This window comes from Sciurus vulgaris (assembly GCF_902686455.1).
Source record: "Sciurus vulgaris genome assembly, chromosome: 5".
Taxonomy (NCBI): domain Eukaryota; kingdom Metazoa; phylum Chordata; class Mammalia; order Rodentia; family Sciuridae; genus Sciurus; species Sciurus vulgaris.
The window spans coordinates 163879766-163901539 of NC_136465.1; the positions used below are offsets into that span (position 1 = coordinate 163879766).

The window sequence follows — 21774 nt, forward strand, 5'->3', positions numbered from 1 at the left end:
CTTAGGTTTACCATAGTTTCTTTTGGCCGTTGGAATGGACTGTTCCATCAAGAGATAACAACAAATGTTACGCAAAAATAATCTGTAATCTGAAAGATGATGTGAGTACAATTCGATTTTAATCCTTCTAGTAATCTCAATTAGCTTTTAATATGTGGTTTAAAAATTTTTTTTTTTTAGTTGTAGATGCACACAATAACTTTATTTATGTATTCTTATGTGGTGCTGAGGATTGAACCCAGTGCCAGACATGCAGGTGGAGCACTCTATGTCACTGAGCCACAACCCCAGCCCACATAGCTGTTTTTATTACTGGGAAACTGAGATTTTACTGCTCGGTGACTCTAAAATTCAGGTGACAGAGGTTGGTGAAGAAAAACAAGTTTATTCAGAGCTTGAGGAAGGCCTTTTTTGTCTCGAGTTTCCATCTTTGGGGGACTCAGGGACACAAACAAATTTTATAAGAGGGGAAGGTGATACAGTGGGACAAAAGGCAGGAACTGTACCTGGTAGATTTACCCAGGCTGTGCTAACCCAGAATGTTACAGTTCATTTCCTTGGTACCTGGCCAAGGAATGGGGTTCTCAGTTTCTGTTCTTAGCAGTAGAGAATTCCAGATGCAGATGCAACAAAGCAGTTAGGAAGAAGTTCCTTTTAATTTAAAGGTTGCTGTGCTTGGTTTTGTCCACACACTGTGTAGGACACTACTCTAGTATCTCACCGGCAGCGCCCCAGCTGTGTGCACGCCATCAGAGGCCTTGGCTCCACTGCTTGCCTCCCCTGCAGCTGCACTGGCACAGGGCCCTGACATTAGCGGCAGGCAGTCAGATCAGGCCTTGAAGGAGCCCAAGGGTCACCTTGCTGTGTTTGTGTTTATAAGTGAGGAGCAATGAAGTCATTGACTGTTGAGAAACAATGACCAAAAAACAAGAGGAGCAATGCAGGTTTGATCCTCAGCAGCTGGCTCCAGAGGAAACTACAGTGGGAAAGCCCTTAATTGGGGTTCGATTTAAGCTGCACTGGTAGCCCCTGGTAACTAAACCTGTGTGCAAACTCCTGGGCTTGCAGAGTTTGTATCCCTAAGAATGAGGAGTTGAGAATGTCAGTGTTTTTCTGCTGCCACACAGTGAGAAGTACATTTTACATCATGACCCAGGACACGTGTTCATACACATACTCTCTTCTAAGTACTGTACTGAATCATAGAAAATGGAAGGTTCTAACATAACCTGGCACATTTAAACAAAATGCCCTAAATAAAAATATAAATAATGCTAAGGTATCTATTCGTCAAAAAGCCTAATAAGCTCTATTTTAAACCTTCAGATTTGAGTAGAATGTTAGTAGAATAGTTTCTTGTATAGAAACTACTGCTCTAAACAGAAACAGTTGCACATTTTTTTAGTTTTTTGCAGAACTTAAGAGTTTTAGGAGATACTTCCATCATTGAGGCATTTAATAAATACACTAGAATAATCCATAATGAATATGCCATTGGCATAAAAATGATCGTATGTTGTTTCCTTTTCTTTTTAGACGTTTTATTAAAAGTTTGTATCCATACATTAGAGAAAACACTTGGGAAAAACACAGAGATGTTCTGCTTGGCATGTTACCTCCTCTGGAGTGAGCGAGACCTCAGTTGTACAGAGCAATCTCAGGTTTCCTTCATGCCAAGCACATCCATTTTAACTATGTGCGGTTATTTTGTTCTTTTTCCCCATTGTTATTTATTCAAGAAGCATGCTTGATTAATATGAAAATTAAGTTTCACGACCAATAAACCTTTCTTACTTAAAGGAGTTGAGGTCATAATATTTTCAATTATTTTCATAGACAAAGATAGTAATAGAGCAGATCTATCCTAGTTCTTACTCTTCTGTCATGAGCAAGCTGATGCAAAAGCAAGCGTCTAGAATTTGACTGTCCTTGGGGCATGCTTTACTCGAGTATTTTGAGTCAGTCACCTGACTTCAGTGTCTAAATGTCTTTGATTTTATTTTTAGTTTTTATTTTAACATAGAATATATGTAAAGACAGGGAAAAGTGCCCACTGTTCAGATTCACTGTATATTTCATTTTTGCCAATTTTGCTATAATCACAGATGTTGTTTATAAATAGCTTATATTTATTGAACCCTTAACTGTGTAGCAAATGTGTTACTAAGTACTAATTTATTAATGTTAATGAGTATTAGTTTATTTAATCCTCATATAATCCTATGGGATATGTACTATTTGTTTTCCTTATTCTCTAGATGAGGAAACTGAAGCACACAAAATTTGTGCCCAAATTGTTTACCTAGTTAATGACAGCTAGAATTTATTTCCAGGCAAGATAGAGTCCCTGTTAAGCCATCTTCTCCTCCTGTCTTTTCACTCCCCCAGAGGTACAGCTATTCTGAAGTCAGAGGGTCTCTCCTCTTTTTTGTTTGTTCATAATGTTGTATTTATATAAATGTCATACAGGTGTTCTGTGGCTTAAGAATGTTACCCTCAGTAAATAGAACCTTGTACCTTTTTTAAAAATCTCTTTATTTTTAAAAATCTTCCCATGTTATTGCAAGTAAATATAGTTTAAGTGTTAACTCACAGTTCAGATCTACTTTATTCACACTCTGAACTCCTGATTGTCCAGCACAGAATATATTTCAGTACTGTGGCAGCAGAGTGACCTTTCTGAGTGTTGCCAGAGATGGTCTGAAAAGTTCTGCGCCCAGTTTCGTGACCTCGAGTGTTGTGAGGAAATGGGACTAGAGAGTGGAGCTTAGTCAGAGTCGGCTCTGAAAAAGTGTCAGTGCAGTCATAGAAGGCACCAGGTTTCTGTGCTCTTGGCAGGGGTAGCCTGAGTTCAGGATTTAGAATTTATCCAAAGTAATTTCCAAATAGTTATTTCAGAGTTGCTAGACATTGTCCTTTTGCTTTCAAAGTTTTTTCATTCTGGAAGGTCTGAACAGTATCTAATTGCACTACTTCTAAAACCTTAGTTAAATGATTTTTTAGTTCAAGTGACTGTTCTCTGAGTGTCATGGTTACTACAGATAATTTAAGTGACACTGAGACATCCACATAGAGGACCTGAGGACCCCGCTGCCCTGGGATAACATTGTCTTTGCTTTTTAGTTTCCTGGGCCTCACTCCGGCCATCTGGTCTCTTCCTCCTTCCTGACGTGCACTTCATGCTCCCCTGGCAGCCCCTGCGAGGGGGTCTTCAGCCTGAACAGCTGGTAGCGCCCAACTCGAGCATGAGTCCACGGATGGCCCTTTCTGACCTGGGGCTTTTAGACTAGACCAGGGACGTGTTCAAGGCTGTGTAGGAAAAGAAGGGGAGAACAATCAGCATGCTTTTGTTACTGTCTTTTTTTTTTTAATCTTAGGAACGTGTTGTGGGCTTTCATGTACTGGGTCCAAATGCTGGAGAAGTCACACAGGGCTTTGCAGCTGCGCTCAAGTGTGGACTGACCAAGAGGCAGCTGGACAGCACGATTGGAATCCACCCCGTCTGTGCAGAGGTGGGTCAGCTGTTTAAAAATGTGCGGCATTGACAGCTTGAGTGGCAGGTCTGGGACTCTTAACAGTGGTGTTCTTTGTGCTGCACCTGAGCTGCTTCTGTATCTTCTGACTTTGACAATGTTTGAGAATACCTCAAAAGAGGACCTTGTCTCTCAAAATGAGTTTTCTTTTTTCAAATATTTATCACCAAACTGGAAATGTCTGTCATGTCATTTAGTGATAAAATTTTTAAGAGAATGACTGATAAAGATGTGCTTTTTAATCACTTATTTATAATATCCCCTAAGTTTTATTCATGGCAGTCAGTTAAAAATGCCATTCAAACTCAAAAGACCTTCTGTCTTAGTTATCTGGCTACTTTGAGGCTAAATGATATTGTCCATGCCTTTTGCTTTTGTTGTCAAAGAATGAGATTAGAAAGTGATGGAACTGGAATTGACCACCTAGGCCTCTGGGTGTCAGTGTTTCTTCACTGTCAGTGAGTGATCATTCAGGGATTGAATGTAGCCATACTTACTCCTTTGGAATGGAAAGCCAAAAATGTGTTTGCTTTGAGAACTGGCTAGGAGGCGGCATGTGGGTGTGGAGTCTGAAATTGCAGCTGTTGTCTGTGTCCCCTCGCCAGTGGCATCCAGGGTGTGAACTGGGTTTACAAACACATGCACAGAGGTGTGTGTACATTCGTACCAGGTTTCATTCAGCAGCTGGAGGACTGGCTGGTTTCTATTCCTGATTGTACTTGCACGGCTAAAGTTTTTGCTGAGAATGTGAAATGTCAGCTTTCACACCTGGAAAAATATCTTGGCTTATCTTCCTGTTGGGAATGGTGTCCTGCTTTAGATTAATAAGCAATTAGCTTGGTTGGAAACGAAATATTAACATGTTTAGAGATAAGGACATCATTTGTAGAAAGCTGTTATTTTTATAAAGAGAAAAAAAAAAAACCCTAAGCTTCCAAAAAATATAAAAATGGAAGAGTCTAGATTAATGCTCTTTAAGAATGTGTGATACATCTTTTATTCATTGTAATGACTCACACTACGCACATGGGGAAGGAACCAGTTAACTTTGCATTTTTGAGCGCATGCTAGTTTCCTAAGGCTACTGTAACACAGTGCCACTAATTGGGCTGCTTGAAACAACTGACACTTATTCTCTGACAGTTTGGGAGACTAGAAATCTGGAATCAAGGTGTCAGCAGGGCTGTGCTCCCTTCAAAGCTTCTAGGGAACAATCGGAATTGTTCCTTGCTTCTCTTAGCTTCCAGCAGTGTGAACAGTTGGCGATACTTACTTGCAGATGCAGAACTCCAGTCTCTGCCTCCTTCTCTGCATGGCCTTATCTGTGTGTCTGTCCAAATTTCTTTCCTCTTGACAAGGACACAGTCATTGAATTAGGGCCCACCCTAATTCAGCATGGCCTCATGGTAGCTTCATTCTATCTGCCAAGGCCCTGTTTTTGAATAAGGTTAGCTGCTGGGGGTTAGGACTCAATCATATCTTCTAGAGGACAAAACTTAACCTGCTGCTATGAGGAAATGTAAAAGTTAGTTGCCAGTCTGAGGTGCTTGTAAGTTGTGGCGTTCATCCCTGATGCGGGTGAAGGACTTCCCAGCTTGCCTAGGGATGTCTGTTCTGTTGGTGTTCAGCTGTCAGTGGGCTGGTTGAAAGGGGGGACTGCTATGCACTGGACTGGCCAGCTCCGTCGTGTTGGCTTGACCTGCAGCAGTGCATTGACTGCAGCTGGAAGAAAGGCAGGAGGGCAGCCAGCGATTGGAAATGGGACGAGGGAGCTGCTGAGAAGGACTTGGGTTGGTGGCTTAAAGTAGGAAATGACAGTAGCAAGAGTGGGTTACAGGGGGATAACAGCAGGAGCACTGGTGCCAGTGGGGGTGACCATGCACATACACTGCTCTCCGCGTGTCACCCTCCTGTGACCTTTCATGAGGAGGGGCGGGGGAGGGTGGCCGCTCTGCCTGACAGCTGAGGAAACAGGGTGGGGCCTTACCCAGCTTTTCAGCTTAGTTTCCACACGAAGTAAAATAGGGACAGTGTCTGATTTACAGAGTTGGCGCTCAGCGCTGCGTGTCAGGTGTCTGGGAGAGTCCTGGCACTGGCGACTGGCCGTAGCTGAAGCCCTGAGGTGTGGCTTCTCCCAGGAACTTCCTCATGGCAGGCGGGCTTGGCTGATAGACGTGATGGATGGTGGGGAGGAACGGATGTTTGGAAGAAGCTCCGGTGCTCTGCTCTTCCCCCTGGTTGTAAACTGTACTTGCTTAGAAACTAGAATCTGAAAGGTTTTTCAAATTCTAAACTATGGAAATCTCTTTTAAAGCTGCTTAATCGAGGGGAAATGAATTTGTCAGGTGATTCTTAGCGACATTTGCTGTGTTAAGTGCGGGATTCCAGCGTGGGTAGTAACTGGATGGAGTTGGCAGGCCTGGGTAGAGAGTGCTGCGCACTGTGTGGTCCACAGTGTGTCTTCCTGTCCACATAAGAAGGCAGAAACGAAGAGGAAAGGGTTAGAAACTTAGAGAGGGGTTTGACAGTGTTGACCTAATCAGGAGAAGTTGGGGCTTTCATTTTATATACCTTGTAAAATTTCGTTTTCCTAGTAAATTTTTATTGAATTTTCCAAATGTTAGTTCATCGATGGAGTAGAAGTCGTAACAGTCTAAGAACTAGTCCTGAGCACTGTTCAGAATCCTACGGCCCCCAGGCGGGCCTGGCAGCTTGGCGAGTGGTATTGAGTGAACTCTTCCCTGCCGCTCGGATGAGCCACCTGCCAGCTGGGCAGGCCTCAGCTCTGGAAGTACTCACTTTTAGGAAGCTGGCACATTCCTCGGCTGAGACTTTGCTCTTAGGACAAGATAATTTCCAAAGGACTGTACTGTCTGCCCATAGTTCTCTTGGGATGGAGGAGGAAGGAGGAGGAGAAGCTCTCATTTTGACTGGCGTCTCCCTGGAGGAAGAGTTGGTGCCTGCAGTGGCACCACCAGTGCGTGAATCAGGGTGGACAGGGTGTTGGTAGTTTGTTCTGGCCCTTGAGGCAGCAGTCACTGAATAGGAAACTGATTACTTGTAATTTTAAGTAGTAATTTCAACTAATCAAGTTTACTTATGGGAAAAAAACAGCTCAGGATGAAGGAATGTTTAAAAGACCCCTTTGAAATGTCTTAGAATGAATTTTAGTGCTGAACTTCAAAGGTTCTGGGGTTTTGTTTTAATAAGGAGGAGGCAACCTGGGGAGCCTTGTAAGGCTAAGCTTCCAGCAGCACTTGACCTGTCAGGATCCTGTGTGTGGGAAGGCTACTTCTTCCTGCTCTTTTTTTTTTTTTTTTAAGTGTTTTTGTGAAAATTTAAAAAGAACAGATCTGTAAAATTGGCCCCCATTTGTCTTTTCATTTAAACAGATCAATGATGACAGCTTGACTTCCATCTTCTTAAAGTGTGTCATCAGTGTAAGAAAAACAAATACAGCTCTTTTGTCATCTCCCATTTCTTGATGGGTGGTTTTAATTTTGTTGGCAAATTATTTTTATTTCTAAATCAATTCTTGAAAAATAGAAGTTAGATTGCAAATTTCTCAAGTCTGGAATTTGTTTAAATGTATTTCCTTGCCCTTCGTAAAATTTGAAAAGAAAGCATGTTTGATGCTGTTTTAAAGTGCGCATAATACTGCCTTGCTGGCTCAGCTACTTCATTATCACATATTGTCTCTCTGTTCTCATCCATAGTCACACTTTTTTTTAAAACAAAAGAATTGTATTACTTTTCAAAAAAGTTGCACTATTTCTGGTGCCATCAGCATTCAGTGTTAAGAGTACTAAAGATAGTGTTGCAGAATTCAGTCTGAATAAATTTTTTGTATGAAAGGGGATAGCTATTTCCAGGATTTTTACAAACCTTTGCAAACAAGGATGAACCTCTTATTATAATTATCATTTTGGATGCACATTGTCCATATTTTCTTTTAAGTATTTTAAGATCTTGGCCTTAAATACTTAGGTCTGAACTTTTTGCAGTGCTGATGGTTATGTATATTGGAAGGAAAAAAGACTCTCTCTAAAGCTAACAGAGTCCTAGGGCGTCCCTCAGTGTTGTTTTTCCTATATATAAAAGTATTTGCCCCTTTCAGAAGAATTTTTGATGCTGATACCAGTTGCTCTGATGGCCTGTTCCTGTGCTGTTTCCTCTTTGTACTAGAAACTTAAGAAAGCAGTTGTTTTTCAGGAATCAGTAAAGGGGGCAGTTGGTCAAAGAGCTCATCCAGGTGGGCCGTCAGGAATGCAGGCGCTGGGCTGGGCTGGGCTGGGCTGGGCGCAGTGGTGGAGCGCTTACCCAGCCCCCGTGAGCACTGGGTGCCATCCTTGGCACCACTGAAAAATGAGTAAATGAAAGTATCGTGTCCGTCTACAACTAAAAATGTAGTAAAAAATAGGTAGGCACTTGAAATAATCCATTCCCAAAAAGTCAAAGGCCGAGTGTTTTCTCTGATATGCAGAAGCTAATCCAAAATAAAGTGGGAAGGATAAAAAGAAGAAAGAGGAGTGGAGTAGACAAAGGGGAATGAAGAGGAGGGAGGAGGGGTGGGTAGGGAGAGTGGAGTGGTCTGACTGTGCCGTGTACACACGAATACACCACAGTGAATCTGCCACCATGGACGCCCACAGGACGCCGAGTGAGAAATAAACTAAGTAAATAACAGGTCAGTGGAGTAGAGTTTGTCAAGGGGAGGTACTGGGGACTGAATTAGGATAAATGATATTCTGTAATTATGTCAAAATAAATCCTATTGTCAGGTATAGCTAAAAAGAACCAATTAAGAAAATAATGCAGGCACTGTCCCAAGAAAGACATGGCCTTCAGTCTTGGGGAGCCCTGCTTGGCAGGACAAATGAACCCTACAGGATCTTACCAGAGTTATTATTACAGTTTGGGTATGATTTTTGAGGGTTCCCCAAGGCCTTCAAGTCTTTAAATTCCCATTGTGAGATATTATTAAGATAGTAGAAATATATTCTGGCTTTGGTGTTTAGAGATGTAAACTTTGAGAAGTGATTAGAATTAGATAAAAGTCAGCATGATCCACACACCCATGATTGAATCCTGGTGACTTTATAAGAGGGCGCATGGTGGCACTCGCCTGTAATCCCTTAATCCCAGTAGCCCAGGAGGCTGAGGCAGGAGGATCGTGAGTTCAGAGCCAGCCTCAGCAACTTGGTGAGACCCTGTCTTAAAATTTAAAAAAAGGGCTGGGGATGTGGTTCCATGGTTAAGTACCTCTGGGTTTGATTCCCGCTATCAAAAAAATAAAACGGATGGTGGGTGGAGAGACCATGATACACACACATATGCCCCTGTCTCTTGCCATGGGACCTGTCTCTTTGCCTTGTTGGGACCCTGCTAGAAAGAAGGCCTTCACCCAATGCTAGCCTTCAAGCCTCTAGAACTTTGAGCTAATAAGCCTCTTTTTATAAAGTTAGCCTGCCTCAGGTATTTAATTAATAGTAATGCACAACTAATATAGTTCCCCCTCTAGTTGAATTTTTCTTATAACATGTTTTTTTCTTAAACCAGCTTCCTCAGTGTGATCAGAAAGATCTGGCTTGAAGTCTGAATTATACTCCAAAACAAAATACATTTCTAAATTTGATTGAGTGCAAAGCACTTTTAAATTTTCATGCCTGGGTACTATAGATGTGAACTTGAATGGTGAGTTCTTGTTTTTTGCTTGTTAGATTTGGTTTGCTCCCAGAAGCCAAGGTTTATTCCTTGTTGGTGCTCCGTGGCCATCATGGGTCAGGTGTGACTCAGGGCCAGGCTGATGGCGCAGCCCTCCTGGGCATTGCTGGCTCAGTGACAGAGCCAGTGGCTACTCAGAAGTGATGTGTCCCACTTACAGGTGTACTTGGCTGCAGCAGATCCATGGCCCCCACTTTTCCTTTCAACAGTGTGGGACTATAAATGGTGGAAGGCGCTATTTATTTGGTAAACTAACTTAAAACTGTAAGGAAATCCCACGAAACCATGCCAGACATGGGAAATTACATAAGGGAATTTATTAAGCAAACAGAGTGTCTCCCTTCAGGGTAAGAGAAAAAATGAGAGAAAAAGAGAAAAGAAAAGAAAGGGCACGCATTAGAGAGAGCGTGGTAAGCCAGGAGGATAGAGAAAAGTGAGTAGGACAGACAGAAGGAAAGGAAAAGATGGCGGGGAAGCTACAGTAAACAGTTGAATTCCGCCCAGCTAACGGGACCAGTATCAGAGAAGGATACTTGCAAGCTGACTGATGAACCAATAGCTAGCCAGGATGTTCACAGATTGACATGTGTTTGGGAGGCGGGGGAGCAGCTTTATACATTACAAAAACCAGTACAAGCATTCAGTCCAAATTATAGGGACTTGAACTAAATGTCAGTGTTAAGGTAAAAAGAGATCAAATTTGACAGAAAAGAAGCAAAATAAATAAGAATAGTTGATTACACATCAGCACTAATGGAGATAGAATTAGGAATTTCAGATGCATGACCTGAACAGCCAAGGAACCAGATGCAGGGTTCCATATTGGACATGTGCTAGGTCTCACTGGAGAGTAGTCCAGGAGAGAGGCGGTGGCTGGAGCTTGCAGACAGATTCAAGTGCGCAGGGGAGTGACCAAACTCACTGCAAGTCCCTGAGGGAAGAGCTGAGCGGGGCTCAGGCACTGCTTCCTGCCCTTCCCATGTCACTCACTCGTGGATGCTGGTGATATTTGTGCAGCATAGGGAGGTGGACAGAGAGGCTGGGGTCTGCGGTCAGCCAGCCAGGGTTCTGGCCACCTGAGTGCAGGGGCAGTGGACCTTGCAGCACACCTGGGTGGTGGCCGAGAGTGGCCGTCCTGGAAACGAGGAGGCTAGGACGGTTGTCAGGTGTGAGGCCAGCAGGACGTGGAGGGACGGTGGGAGGCGAGGCGAAGGTCTCCTGCATCCAGCATGGAGCCGCGGGAGGGGAGCAACCAAGAGGTGGAGCCAGGTGCCAAAGAGAAAGGCGTGCAAGTGGAGCCGGGCAGCGGCTGTGGGGCGACAGAGACCTGCAGGTGGAGGAGAGGTGCCAAGCGAGCCGGGCGTCAGCACGGACCAGCCGCGCGCCGTCCCACAGTGTCAGAATTGATTGGATAGTGATAAGCTCACAGGCCACGCCACTTGGACCAGAGGCGCTTTGCCAAGTACTTGTGGGTCACCTGGTAGTCATAAGCCAGGCAATCACAGGTTCTTTTACCCCAATCTTAATTTCTAACACCTATAACACTCAAGTCACACGCCACACTTCACGCAGTTACATAGTAGGTACAGAAAGGTAAAGGAAGGGTCATGGTGGCCATGGGGGTTCAAGAGGCTGAACCAAGAGCAGAGGCAGCGCAGGCCAGTGCAGTCACTGTAGGTGTTAGCATTAGGGACCACAGTAGGCCAGGAATGGGAACCTGTTTTTAGGCATTGAAGCATTGTTTTTTAAAATCTTGCCTGTAGTGCAGTATTTCGCAGTTAGCGAAACTGCGGAGAGATGCTGTTGTAGAGAGATGTCTACTGTAGAGTGACTTCTAGGCCAGGAATCCTCAGGGTGTCCTGCTGCTGGTGTGCCCCAGAAATTCCAATATATGCAACCTCTTGGGGCTCTTGCTAGAAATGAGATTCCGGGGCCCTGTCCTAGGAAATGAGAATTTGTATAATTCTCTGATTAGTATAATTAGATCAGTCAACTTCCATGTGTCTCACGCGGTGTGAGCAGCAGGGTTCGTTCGCTCTCAGCTGAGGACAGGCACTCTGAGCATGTGAAAGTCCACGGAAGCCGGGAGCCGTCAGGGCTCTAGGCCCACCACACCGAACGTCTGCTATGATCTGAAACAAAAGAGCTCCTTTGTTACTGCATGGGACAAGGTTGGTTCAGGTACCTCAGGAGTCCAGCCAGGTTGAAGTCACCTGCCCTGTGAGCCCCGTGGGCAGGGAGACTCCCAGGATGTCCCAACAGCAGGTTGTAAAGAGCACATTGGCCACTGCTTGGACAGCCAGGAGGAGCTGGGTTGGTGACTTGTGATGTCTTCACTATTTAAGTAACTGACTCCTGCAGTGTAGCATGCTACAGTAACTGAAGTTAATTTCCATTTAGCGAAAAGTAGAGCTATTTGTCATATGGGTGAGTTTCAGAAATACAGTACAGAGCCAAGAAAGTAGCAGAGCAGTACACACAGCATCTTGCCACACACGTGTGAGGTGGGTTTGTTGTTGTTTGTTTTTAGCTACAGAGGAAGTGCACAGGAGTGACGAGCATGACTGCGGCCAGGGAAGAGGGCTGAGGTCCTCTGGGAGGGCAGACGTGGGGCTCCCAGTCAGGCTGGACACATGGGTGACCGTGTACACCTGCTTGCGATCCCAGCATTGGTGGTGACCTTCCAGAGTGGGGGGCGACTGGCTACTGATTTGTCTTCCTCACCCTCATGCTGCCAGAGTTCCTATTTGATGTCACCTACATTTTTTTCACCTGGTTTTGACATGGTTTCCTCTTTTCCCTCTAGAGAAACAGAGGACAGTCCTGGCCATGTTACTCTTCTGTTTGATGTAGTTCCAGGAGTCATTTTAGTGCATGTGGTGTTACCTGTGAAGCCACTTGCTCAGGAGTCTGAACATGTGTGTCTTCTCTCCTGCAGGTGTTCACAACGCTGTCGGTGACCAAGCGCTCAGGGGGAGACATCCTCCAGGCTGGCTGCTGAGGTTAAGCCCCCAGTGTGGACACTCCTGCCAGGACTCCAAGCCACTGACTTGTGTACTTGAACTCTTGGCACCTGTCCAGGGTGCTGTGCTCACCACCACCCATGGTCCCTTGGACCTCACGGGTAGGAAGCAGTGAGTGGAGGCAGGCAGTGTCACACTGGGGTCACCATCGCTGACTCGAACCTGAACTTGACAGTGCATTGGAACAGTGCATCCATGAAGTCACCAGCCTCAAACCCGAGTGGTGGGCAGTGATGGAACGACTGTCGCCTCAGTTCAGCGTGACCTTCGCTTCATGTTTTCTTACTCTCAAGCTGTCTAATGTTGATTATGTATTTTTCCTCCATAGGGTTAATGATATTAGAGATGAAAAATATTAGCCATCAGTTTTTGTCCAAAAGCCAGTCTGGTCTAGAATATCCATAGTGTCCTGCTGCCCACAAGGGATGGGCTGGTTCACTTGGAAGCTACGTAGGTTTGTCCCATGGAAGAGAACACCCCTGTGACCAAGATGTGGTGTCTTGAGTGCCAGCGCTGGCCTGTTTAGCCTTGTCTCCTTTAATGAGTTCTGTGTCCAAAACAAGGAAATCTGAGATTGCCTCTTTCCAGATTTGCTCCCGTGTGCTGTGTCACGTTACTTTAAGTTCTGTTTAGGAGGAGGGATGGCCGACTTGAAGGAAGCCCCACTGTGGGGAACTTGGTGGCACACCTGTGATTCCACCGTGGCTCTCGGTGGAGGCAGTTGCACACCCAGAGGAGAAGGCAGCCACCGTCTTACTAGAGCTTGCCTGCTTGTGTCGTCTCAGCGAGCTGAGAGCCTTTGCAATGGAAAACGCTTACCTTGCTTAAGACTTTGTTTTCGTTTGGTGGGTTTAGCTTTCAGCTAAAAACACAAAATGTCATTCCGTGTGTTGAGTGTGTCCCTTTGGAAGAACTACATTCATCCGAAAGTAGGTCTTTTCCACACTTTGGATTTCAGTCTGTGATATTTGCTTTTAAGGAAGCTATTAATAACATAAGTTATTATTTTTGAACACAGGTGGATGTGAAGGATTTTCTTATAAAAACCAAGCGATTTGACTTTTCCGTTCCGTGAACCCTGGCGCAGGGACGGAGGTGTGGCGGCCTCGCTGAGGCCACTGTCCCCCATCTGTGCAGCCAGCCGAGTGCTTTCTCCAGTGGGCGTTGCTCACTGTCCACGGTGGGGGTGGGCTCAGGACGTGTGCTGGGGACGCCAGGCTCCTGCCAGTTGTCCTCACAGCTCCTGTTTCACCCCCTCCTGGAGCCTTTCTTACCTGTAGCACTGAGTGGTTGCTTCAAAGTACATTTCTGGGCCACCTCAGGGAACCCCTGTGTCTGCCTGGCCTCCGGTGAGCAGAACAGGTGTCCAGGCCCTGCCCGTGCCCGGTCCCCTCCGTGCAGAAATGGGGAGGCGGCAGCGGGAGGGGAGCTGAGGTGAGTGCAGGGTCGGTTTTATTTATTTGCATTTTTAAATCCCCCAAGGCTGCGTGTCCCAGAGGAGGGCCCGGCAGATGCGGCGAGGCTGCCTGATCATGTCTATCCTCCCAGGAGAACGCAGTGCCCGCCCTGCCAGGGCTGCGCCTCTAGGCTCGCTGAGAGAGACTTCTTTGCCCACAGTACTGTGACTCATTGAATTCCATGTATTTTTGTTACAAATCTTCTGAAAAAAAGAAAAACAATGTGAAACATTAAAAGGAGTTAATAACCCGTGTGTCTTGTTGAGTGATGATCTTGGGGTTTGTCGGGCGGTGCCTCTGACTCGGCGTTGAAGGCAGTTGGAAATGAGCTGCTGAGTAGAAGCCTCTGGCCGGCCACGGGGCCAGGGTTCAGCTCTGGTGACTGCCAGCTGATCATTCTGCTTGTCCCCACCCGACCCGGCAGCAGGGCTCGCTCCGCTGTCCCAGTGCTTTATACTCCAGGACTGACTCCCGCTTCCTCGGGGTGGGGACTGAGCAGACGCCTGTTTGGGGTACAGATGACTAGTCACTGTCCCTGGGCCTGGCCATGCACAAGCAGGTAGGTATTGTCGCACTCAGTCCATTCACACGCGCTCCATCTCGTGCATCAGCGAACGCCAGGGACTCCGTTTTCTGTTCATGCTGAACAGATGAAGGTGTGTTTCCTTCGACGCCGAGTGCGTGCGGCTGCCGTCGCTGCCTCCGTCTCCTTACCGCGCTGAGTCCCATCTCTCATTCAGGTGGGTTCCTGGTGGTCGCCGTTCCCCACGCGCTGTAGGCCCGTGCTGTCTGCTCACCACCTTGTGTGGGGCGTTCCAACACTTCTGCTGTAGTCAGCTTTTGCACCGCCGTGACCAGAAGGCCTGACGGGAACAGTACTGCAGGGAAAGTTTCTTTGGTGCTCATGGTTTCAGAGGACTCCGTCCTTAGAGAGCCAGCGCCATTGAATCCCTGTCTGGATCGATGCTGATTAGGTCAAGGCCCCCTAGCCCAGCCGTTGCACCTTGAAGTCTTCATAAATTGTCTCCCATGAACTTTTGGGGGACTCCTAGTACCTAAACCATAGCTTCCTACCTGGTCTTCCCTCGGCCAGTTTACTTCCAACCTATAGCCAGGCTTTTATTGCCCAGTCTTGCCCTGCATGAACCCCTCAAGGTCTTGAGACCACCAGGCCCTCGTCCCCTGCAGACCCTGGGCTGCCCTCTGTCGCGAGGCACTGCACTGCTGGTTCCCCCACGGGCCACCTGCCCTCTGCTGCCTGCGCCTCCAACCTCTTGTCCCAGGGCACTCATCTTGAGCGCACAGTTGTGGTGCTTGGAGACGCATGCATCTTCCCCAGAACCTGCAGGAGGCCTTCGCCTCTGCCCCGTGTCTAGCCCAAACCTGGCATTTGAAAGACGAGTGTAGTTGACTTGGCAGGTAGAGCCGAGCCAGGTGAGGTGGGACCTACCAGACATGGCCACGTGGGATCCCCGTTATCCCTTCTTGTGGGGCAGGCAACAAGTGTCCCTGAAAGTGGAAAGGGCAAAAACAGAAAAACGGTCTGCCGCTCCAAGGAGAGATGCAGAATAAAGGCGGGAGACACCATTTCATGCTGTTTTAATTTTGGGCATGTAACTTCACAACGAAGTGATGGCCCGGTGCCTGGTGACATTTCTAGGTGTGACTGGAAGAGGACATTTGAATTAGGCTGAGTGAAGGTCCCCCTCACCAATGAGGGCAGGCATCCTCCCATCCTTGGAGGTCCAAATAAAGCTAGGAGGCAGAGGGGAATTGACTCTCCTTGAATCAAGGCGTCTGCTTTTGGTTCTCCAGCGTCTGGACTTGAGTCAGAACCAAACCACTGACTTTCCTGGGCCTCCACCTTGCAGGTACGACTGGGAGCCTCGGGCTCCTTAATCGCATGAACCAATTCCTCACGTGTGTCTGTGCACACTGGTCTTGTGTGTGGTTTCATGGCTGTAGTGAAACACCTGAGGCTGGGTAAATTAACGAGGTGGAGAGAGTTATTTAGCTCACAGTTTCAGAGAGTGACTATTCTAACTCTGTGGTGCAAGTTCTGGTAAGGGCCTCCTGACTGCATCAGAGCCCCCCAGGAACTATGTCAATCCCTTTGGATTAATGCCCTCAGTCACCTAAGGGCTTCTTCAAGGTCCTACCTCCTTTTACTGCTGCACTGAGGACCAAGCTTCCAAAACGTGAAACCTGAGGGTCACATTTAAATACCCAAAATGGTGCTCATTAGGAAACCGGAATGGACTGAACGCACCCAGGCCTTGAGTCATTGGTGACAGCAACAGAATACGTGGGCATTGGAGTGCACACACAGGTCAGGGCCTCTTCCCTTATGCACTCCCTTTAAATCTGGGCACTCAGCTTCCAACATTTCATAAAACTAGGACAAGAAAAGGGCTTTATTTTTAACTTTTTAGCCTAGAAATTCTGCAAGGAAGCTTGTGCTGCAGTGTGACGGCCACGCTGGTCTCTGGGTGACCCACCATGAGCCAGGCGTGTGTGAATTCTTTGATCACCTGAGCACAGCCTCACCACTGGATGGACATCATTTCATCTGACCGTCCATCTGCCCAGCAGTATTTCATGCTATTTGAGGTTGGGAAGGGAAGTCAGCTCCTTTAAATTCACTAGCAGAAGCAGCAACTGGGGGCTGGCTCCACGAAGCTACCTGTGCAACATCGAGGTCAGAGCGAAACAGCCGGGACCAGGAGCCGGTTCTCCTTTGTAGATTCTCCTACACGCTTAATAACACCCTGCTTGGAGGCACACCCTTGAACGCAATGCATCTGAAGACTTGGAAAGCATTCGTAGATTCTGAAAAAGGCCCAGAGGGTCCTGGCCCCGTGGCCCGCACACAGTAGGCATGCAGGCTGCTGGCCAGAAGTAAGGCATCCGAAGCCTCAGCCTTGGCCTCCCTGCTGCAGGGTGGCCACACCCTCTGACTCCCAGGAAAACCAGGTAGAGCTTGCTTAACTGCAAAAGCAAGCACCATCCAGGCTGCTAGGTCAGTAGAACAGAGCTGCAAAATGACAGAACGCGCCTCACCTCCAAGCCACCGTGGGAACAGTGAGCCAGCACCTGACTCTGAAGGTGCATGTGGTCAGGTGGGGGGGATGGGCAAGAAATGGTTTTTCCTTCTTTCCTTCAGCAAATGACATGTACCCGGTACTGTGCTAGGTGGCACAGCTCAGCAATGAACAGAGCTTCCAAAATCCTTGTCCTCAGGGCTGTTCTTACAGTGGAGGGAGACAGGCAAACAATCTAGAAGAGTAAATTACTCAGGGTGTTAGATGGTGATCAGTGCCTTAGAGAAGCTTTAAACAGGGAGGGTCAGGCTGTGGAGAGTGGAAACTGAAATTCAGCAAGGTGGTCAGGAAGACCCCACTGAGGAGGTGACATTTGTCTGAAGGAGGTATGGAAGAAGGGCAAGCAGATAAGTGTGTAAAAGCCACATTTTAGATCAGCACGTGCAAAGGCCCTGAGGCAGAGGGTGACTTGAGATTGGAGCGATAACTCTTCAGTGGAATCAAGTGACAAGGGTAGAATAGGAGTCAGGTCAGAAGGGGAACAGGGAGGGGACATACTGGGACCATGTTGGAGGACTCTGGGCAGAGGAGGGTGCGACCCCGCTCAGTTGATCAGGAGCTCTCTGGTGGCTGGGCTGGGGGCAGGGTGGTGAGCAGGCCAGCAGCGGGAGGCTACTACAGTAACCCAAGGGAGGAGGAAGGTGGCGTCACGCAGGGCTGGAGAGGGAGCCTCCTTCTGATAAGTGGGAAGCAGAACCAGGAGGATTGAGTGCCGGATGGATGTAGGGTGGCGGGGGGAGCCAAGAATGGCTTCAGCCTGGTGAGCTCGTGACCCTGGAATGGCTGAAGGTGGACCTGCGGGAGGAGGAGCCCTCTCTCGGTGCTGTTTGCGACGCCTGTTGGACGCCTGCGCAGGGCTGTTGGTCGGTGCTTGGGCACAGTCTGGAGTCGCAGAAAGAGGTGCCGGATGGCGACTAGCTGCCAGAGCTTCAGCCCGCGAGGGTGTTTAAAGTGGTAAGAACGATGAGGCCCCCAAGGCACAAGCGCGGACAGGAGAGATGCTCTGCTAGGACAGCCACTGTCCCGAAGGGAGGGTCCTGTGCTGGGACGGCCACCTAGAGGCTTCCTGGGACCCCTCCTGGGATGAAGTGTGGCAGTTTTATCCTTTTTCCCGCCCTCCTTTTGCAGTACTGGGCCTGAACCCAGGGCCTCGTGCGTGCCAGGCAGGTGCTCCTACACAGCTCCGTCCCCAGCCCAGGACGGGGGTCTTAGATCTGCACACATGGGGACCAGCAGCCCAACAGGAGCGGGGGTGTGTCCAGGGCTGGGCTCGTGGCAGGTGGGACACAAGGCGAGAGGGGGGAGGGGAGAGATGAGGGGTTCAGCCTGTGGGAGGCCCTAGTGGCAGGTCGGTGCTGCTGGGTGTCACCCTGGGGCGGGGGGAGCAGAGAAGGTGCAGGTTTACAGGGCTCAGCGAGGCAGGTGAGGGAGGCACCCTCTCTCCAAAGCAGGAGCCGCCCTTGCACGGGCTGAGGGTAAAGTCGTCCCCAGCCCTGCAGAACTGGCAGGCAGCTGGGTGGGGGGCAGATCAGTTTCCCCGCTCACTCCTGAGGTTTGAATCCCAGCTCTGCCTTCCCATGGCTGGATAGTCTTGGCTAAATTATCTATGCTTAATTCCAGTCTTCCTCAGTTTCCTCATCTGTAAAGTGGGAATATTACCGGAACCCTTCAAGCCAACAGATAAGCCACTTTTTAGGCTTATTTTGTTGAGGACCCAGGTGGAAGTTGGGGGTCAGGAGACCAAAGCATTGCACTGAGGCCCCTGTCTTTCCCCCTCTTTGGAAAGTGAGACTTTCTTCGGAAGTCTTTTCTTTGGAAGGTGAGACTTACCCTTGCTTTCCAGGCAACCCAGCCCCTCAGTACATTGTAGGAACTTTATACACAATTTGGAATGAAACACACTGACATCGCATAGATCTTGCTGCTCTTCTCTCATTGTTTCCATGGCAACTGCCCTTTCTCGGTTTACTGCATCTCTTGTTCTGACTTACAGTGGCCTGGAGAGTCGTCTCCAGCCCTCATTTCCACTCTTCGTTCCCACCAAGTCAGGTAAGGCTACCTCAGATTTGTCACATGCTCACCGTCTGCATATGAGGCCTGTCAGGTGCCTTCCTGGAACCCTCAGGGAACCCTCAGGGCCGCCAGACCAGGATGCTGCTGGTCCTCAGTTGGAGGGCCTGACCAGGCGCTCAGCAGGGGCCACCAAGGCCAAGTTGGGAGGGAGGGGAGTGACAGGCTCAGAGTCACCTACCAGATGAGCTGGTGTTACCCGTAGAGAGAAGCCTGGGTCTTTCCACCCTGGCAGTGCCATGAGCAAAAGCCAGTGTTTACAGACACGTCTGAGAACTTTTAAGAAGCTCCAGATGTGCAGGGAAAAAAAAACAAGAAAATTGCAACAGCTGTCTTTAAACACCCACCTGACGTCAGTTCAGCTTGTCAAATGCAGCTGGATCCAATCCCCATGTTTCTGCAAGTGAATTATATTTAACGTGGAATGTACTGGATGGCGTGGCGTGACGTCCCTGGAGGCACCAGTGAGTCAGAAAAGGAAGACCTTCAAGTGACCAGGAGGAAAGGCAGAGGGGCAGCGTGGTGGGCGTGACAGCTGCGCATCCCAGACACTTTTCACGCAGCGTCTCCGCTTAACCTACAAGAGCCTCCAGAACATTTTTCAAGCAAGGAAAACGAGGTTTGAGGTCCCTGAATCCCTTGCCCAGGCTCACAAATGTGGCTCATGTGCATGTAGCACTGGGGACTCTGAAGGCCACAAGAGGGTGCCCCCTGGTGTCCATCCATGTGAACAGCAGGCTCCCCCTTCTGCCTGGCTCCATCACTGAGTCTTCTGGGGATGCAAACTGCACTTGAATTGAATGCAGTGCACTTGTTTGTTTGGTATTTGCACAATCACACAGGGCTGGGGACTCGAACCTGGGTCTCCAGCATGAGAGTCAGGCACTCTACGAGAGGAGCTATATGGCCAGCACTTGCACTTGAATGAACACGACCCAGAGCCAAAAAGTCGCAGGGCTTGGGAATGAAGGGGGAAGGACACACCGTCCAGCTGGCAATTCTGGAAAAACCCATTCACTGTGCGCACAACTATAAAACCAGATCTTTAGCCCAACAACGAGGCTTGCAGCAGAGTAAAGACCTAAACTTAGCGTATAGTACGACCTAGTTTATACGCAAGTATAGGACAATATCTCTGTGACCTAGAGAGGGGAAGGGCTCTTAAACCATGTCTCCAAGCACAAGTAACCGGGCAAAGGCATCCCTGGAGCCGCCTGCCACCGCTGTCTTGGATGGAGTGGCTCAGCCTATACTCTGGCCAATCCAGCCATCTAAGTCTTTTTTATGTTCTGGAAATATTAAATGATATGAGAAAAAGAGACCAGTTTATGGCTCAGTGGAATAGTGTGTAAAAACTAGATTTTTAGAGCATTGAAACTACTCTCAGGATGATGCTCTCGGCAGAGACGTGTCGTTACACATTTGCCCAAACCCATAGACACAACCCCAAACCTGGCCCTAATGCACACTGTGGACTTTGGGTGGAAACGAAGTGCCGTGCTGGTCATCGGGTGCAGAACGTGGAAGATGTTGATAGTGAGGGGCGGGCAGGGCTGGGGCCATCTGAACCTCCTGCTTAGCATTGCTGTGAACCTAAAGCTGTTCTAAAAATAAAGTCTATTAAAAAATAAGACCCATGTATATGTACATCAATGTGTAAGACCCTCGTTTTCTTTGCAGTGACCTTGGCCTTCTCGGGGGCTTGCTGAGAGGCCCACACATTTATTTGAAGGCAGCGCCTGGGGCCTGGGAGTGGTCTCTCAGGTTTCCCACGATTCTGCTGGGCCAGAGTCACATGGTCCCTCCAACTAACAAGTGAGCAAGAACCCAGAGCTCTCCGGAAAATCACCCCATGACCACTCCGTGGTCACCCAGTGACCATCAGTGGTCTAGACAGAATAATCATTAATGGCGGTGAGGCACATTCCTGAGTCTGGTTTCATTAGATCTTTTTGGAAATCAATCTCAGGACTTTTTTTTAATCCAGGGCAAAAATGTCCCACTTCTTTGGAATTCAACACAGCTCCTAAGACTTTCCGAGGATGGCCCGGCCCGGCGTTATGAGGGCCGGTCCTGAGAGCCCACACGTTTTTCCTGAAGTTCGGAGTTTAGTTGTGGCTGACGTCATCGGGCGCCCTCTGGGAACTCTGGTCACTAGAGTCATGAGGCATCTGAGGTGAGATCCTGGGTTGTATTTAGAACGAAATCCGTTGGTGCATAAATAGGACACACTCAGGATGCGCCTGTGACTGTGGGTGCTGCCGGACGCACCTGTGCTGTGCTGGGTACGGGGACAGCGGGGTCTTTGCTCAGTTTCTGAAGCTTCTCTGCTCCTGACTCCAGTTCTCGAGGGGCTCTCTCGCTGGATGGAGCCTCCTTGGTCAGGGTCTGCACCCCCACCTGGCTCCCTGTCCTCCCCAGGTGGCCCCACCTGCCTCCCTCACCAGGCAGTCATCCCTGAGCTTCACGCTTCTGCTGTCTTCGCAGACCTCTCCCTTTCTGTCACCTCTGCATGGTCACTTAGCACCGTGCTCTAAAGCAAGTCCCCTTCTCAGTGGGAACACACTCGAAAAGAAAACCATATCTCAACATCATAAATGTCATAAATGCCATAAATGGAGACTAATTTTCAAAATAAGTGTAAGAACACAGATGTGTGCTTGCACCCCATGAAATGTTTCTGGAAGGTGCGCACGAAGCAAGCGCGGGGGCCGGGTGTGCAGGGGCTCGGGGACTCCTCCCCGCCGGCTCTCCCCCAGGTTCAGGTGGCTTAAGAGGAGGACGTGCATTCCTTCCTGTGCGTTGCCATTTATTTGCTTTCCGAATGGAGTGGAAACTCAGTTGCTTCCAGAGATAATTTGGTGCG

General features: G+C 48.3%; 1 protein-coding gene across 2 annotated transcripts in view; it reads left to right on the top strand.

Moving 5' to 3' along the window:
* TXNRD1 (thioredoxin reductase 1) overlaps nt 1-13987 on the top strand; it is a 50482-nt gene extending 36495 nt beyond the window's left edge. For both annotated transcript variants that reach the window (XM_079140431.1, XM_079140430.1), the window contains exons 12-14: nt 6-101; nt 3378-3512; nt 12196-13987. In XM_079140431.1, coding sequence (XP_078996557.1) covers nt 6-101; nt 3378-3512; nt 12196-12258 — 294 coding nt within the window. In that variant the 3' untranslated portion in view covers nt 12259-13987. The remainder of the gene's footprint in view (nt 1-5; nt 102-3377; nt 3513-12195) is intronic.
* Nucleotides 13988-21774: the final 7787 nt, after the last annotated feature.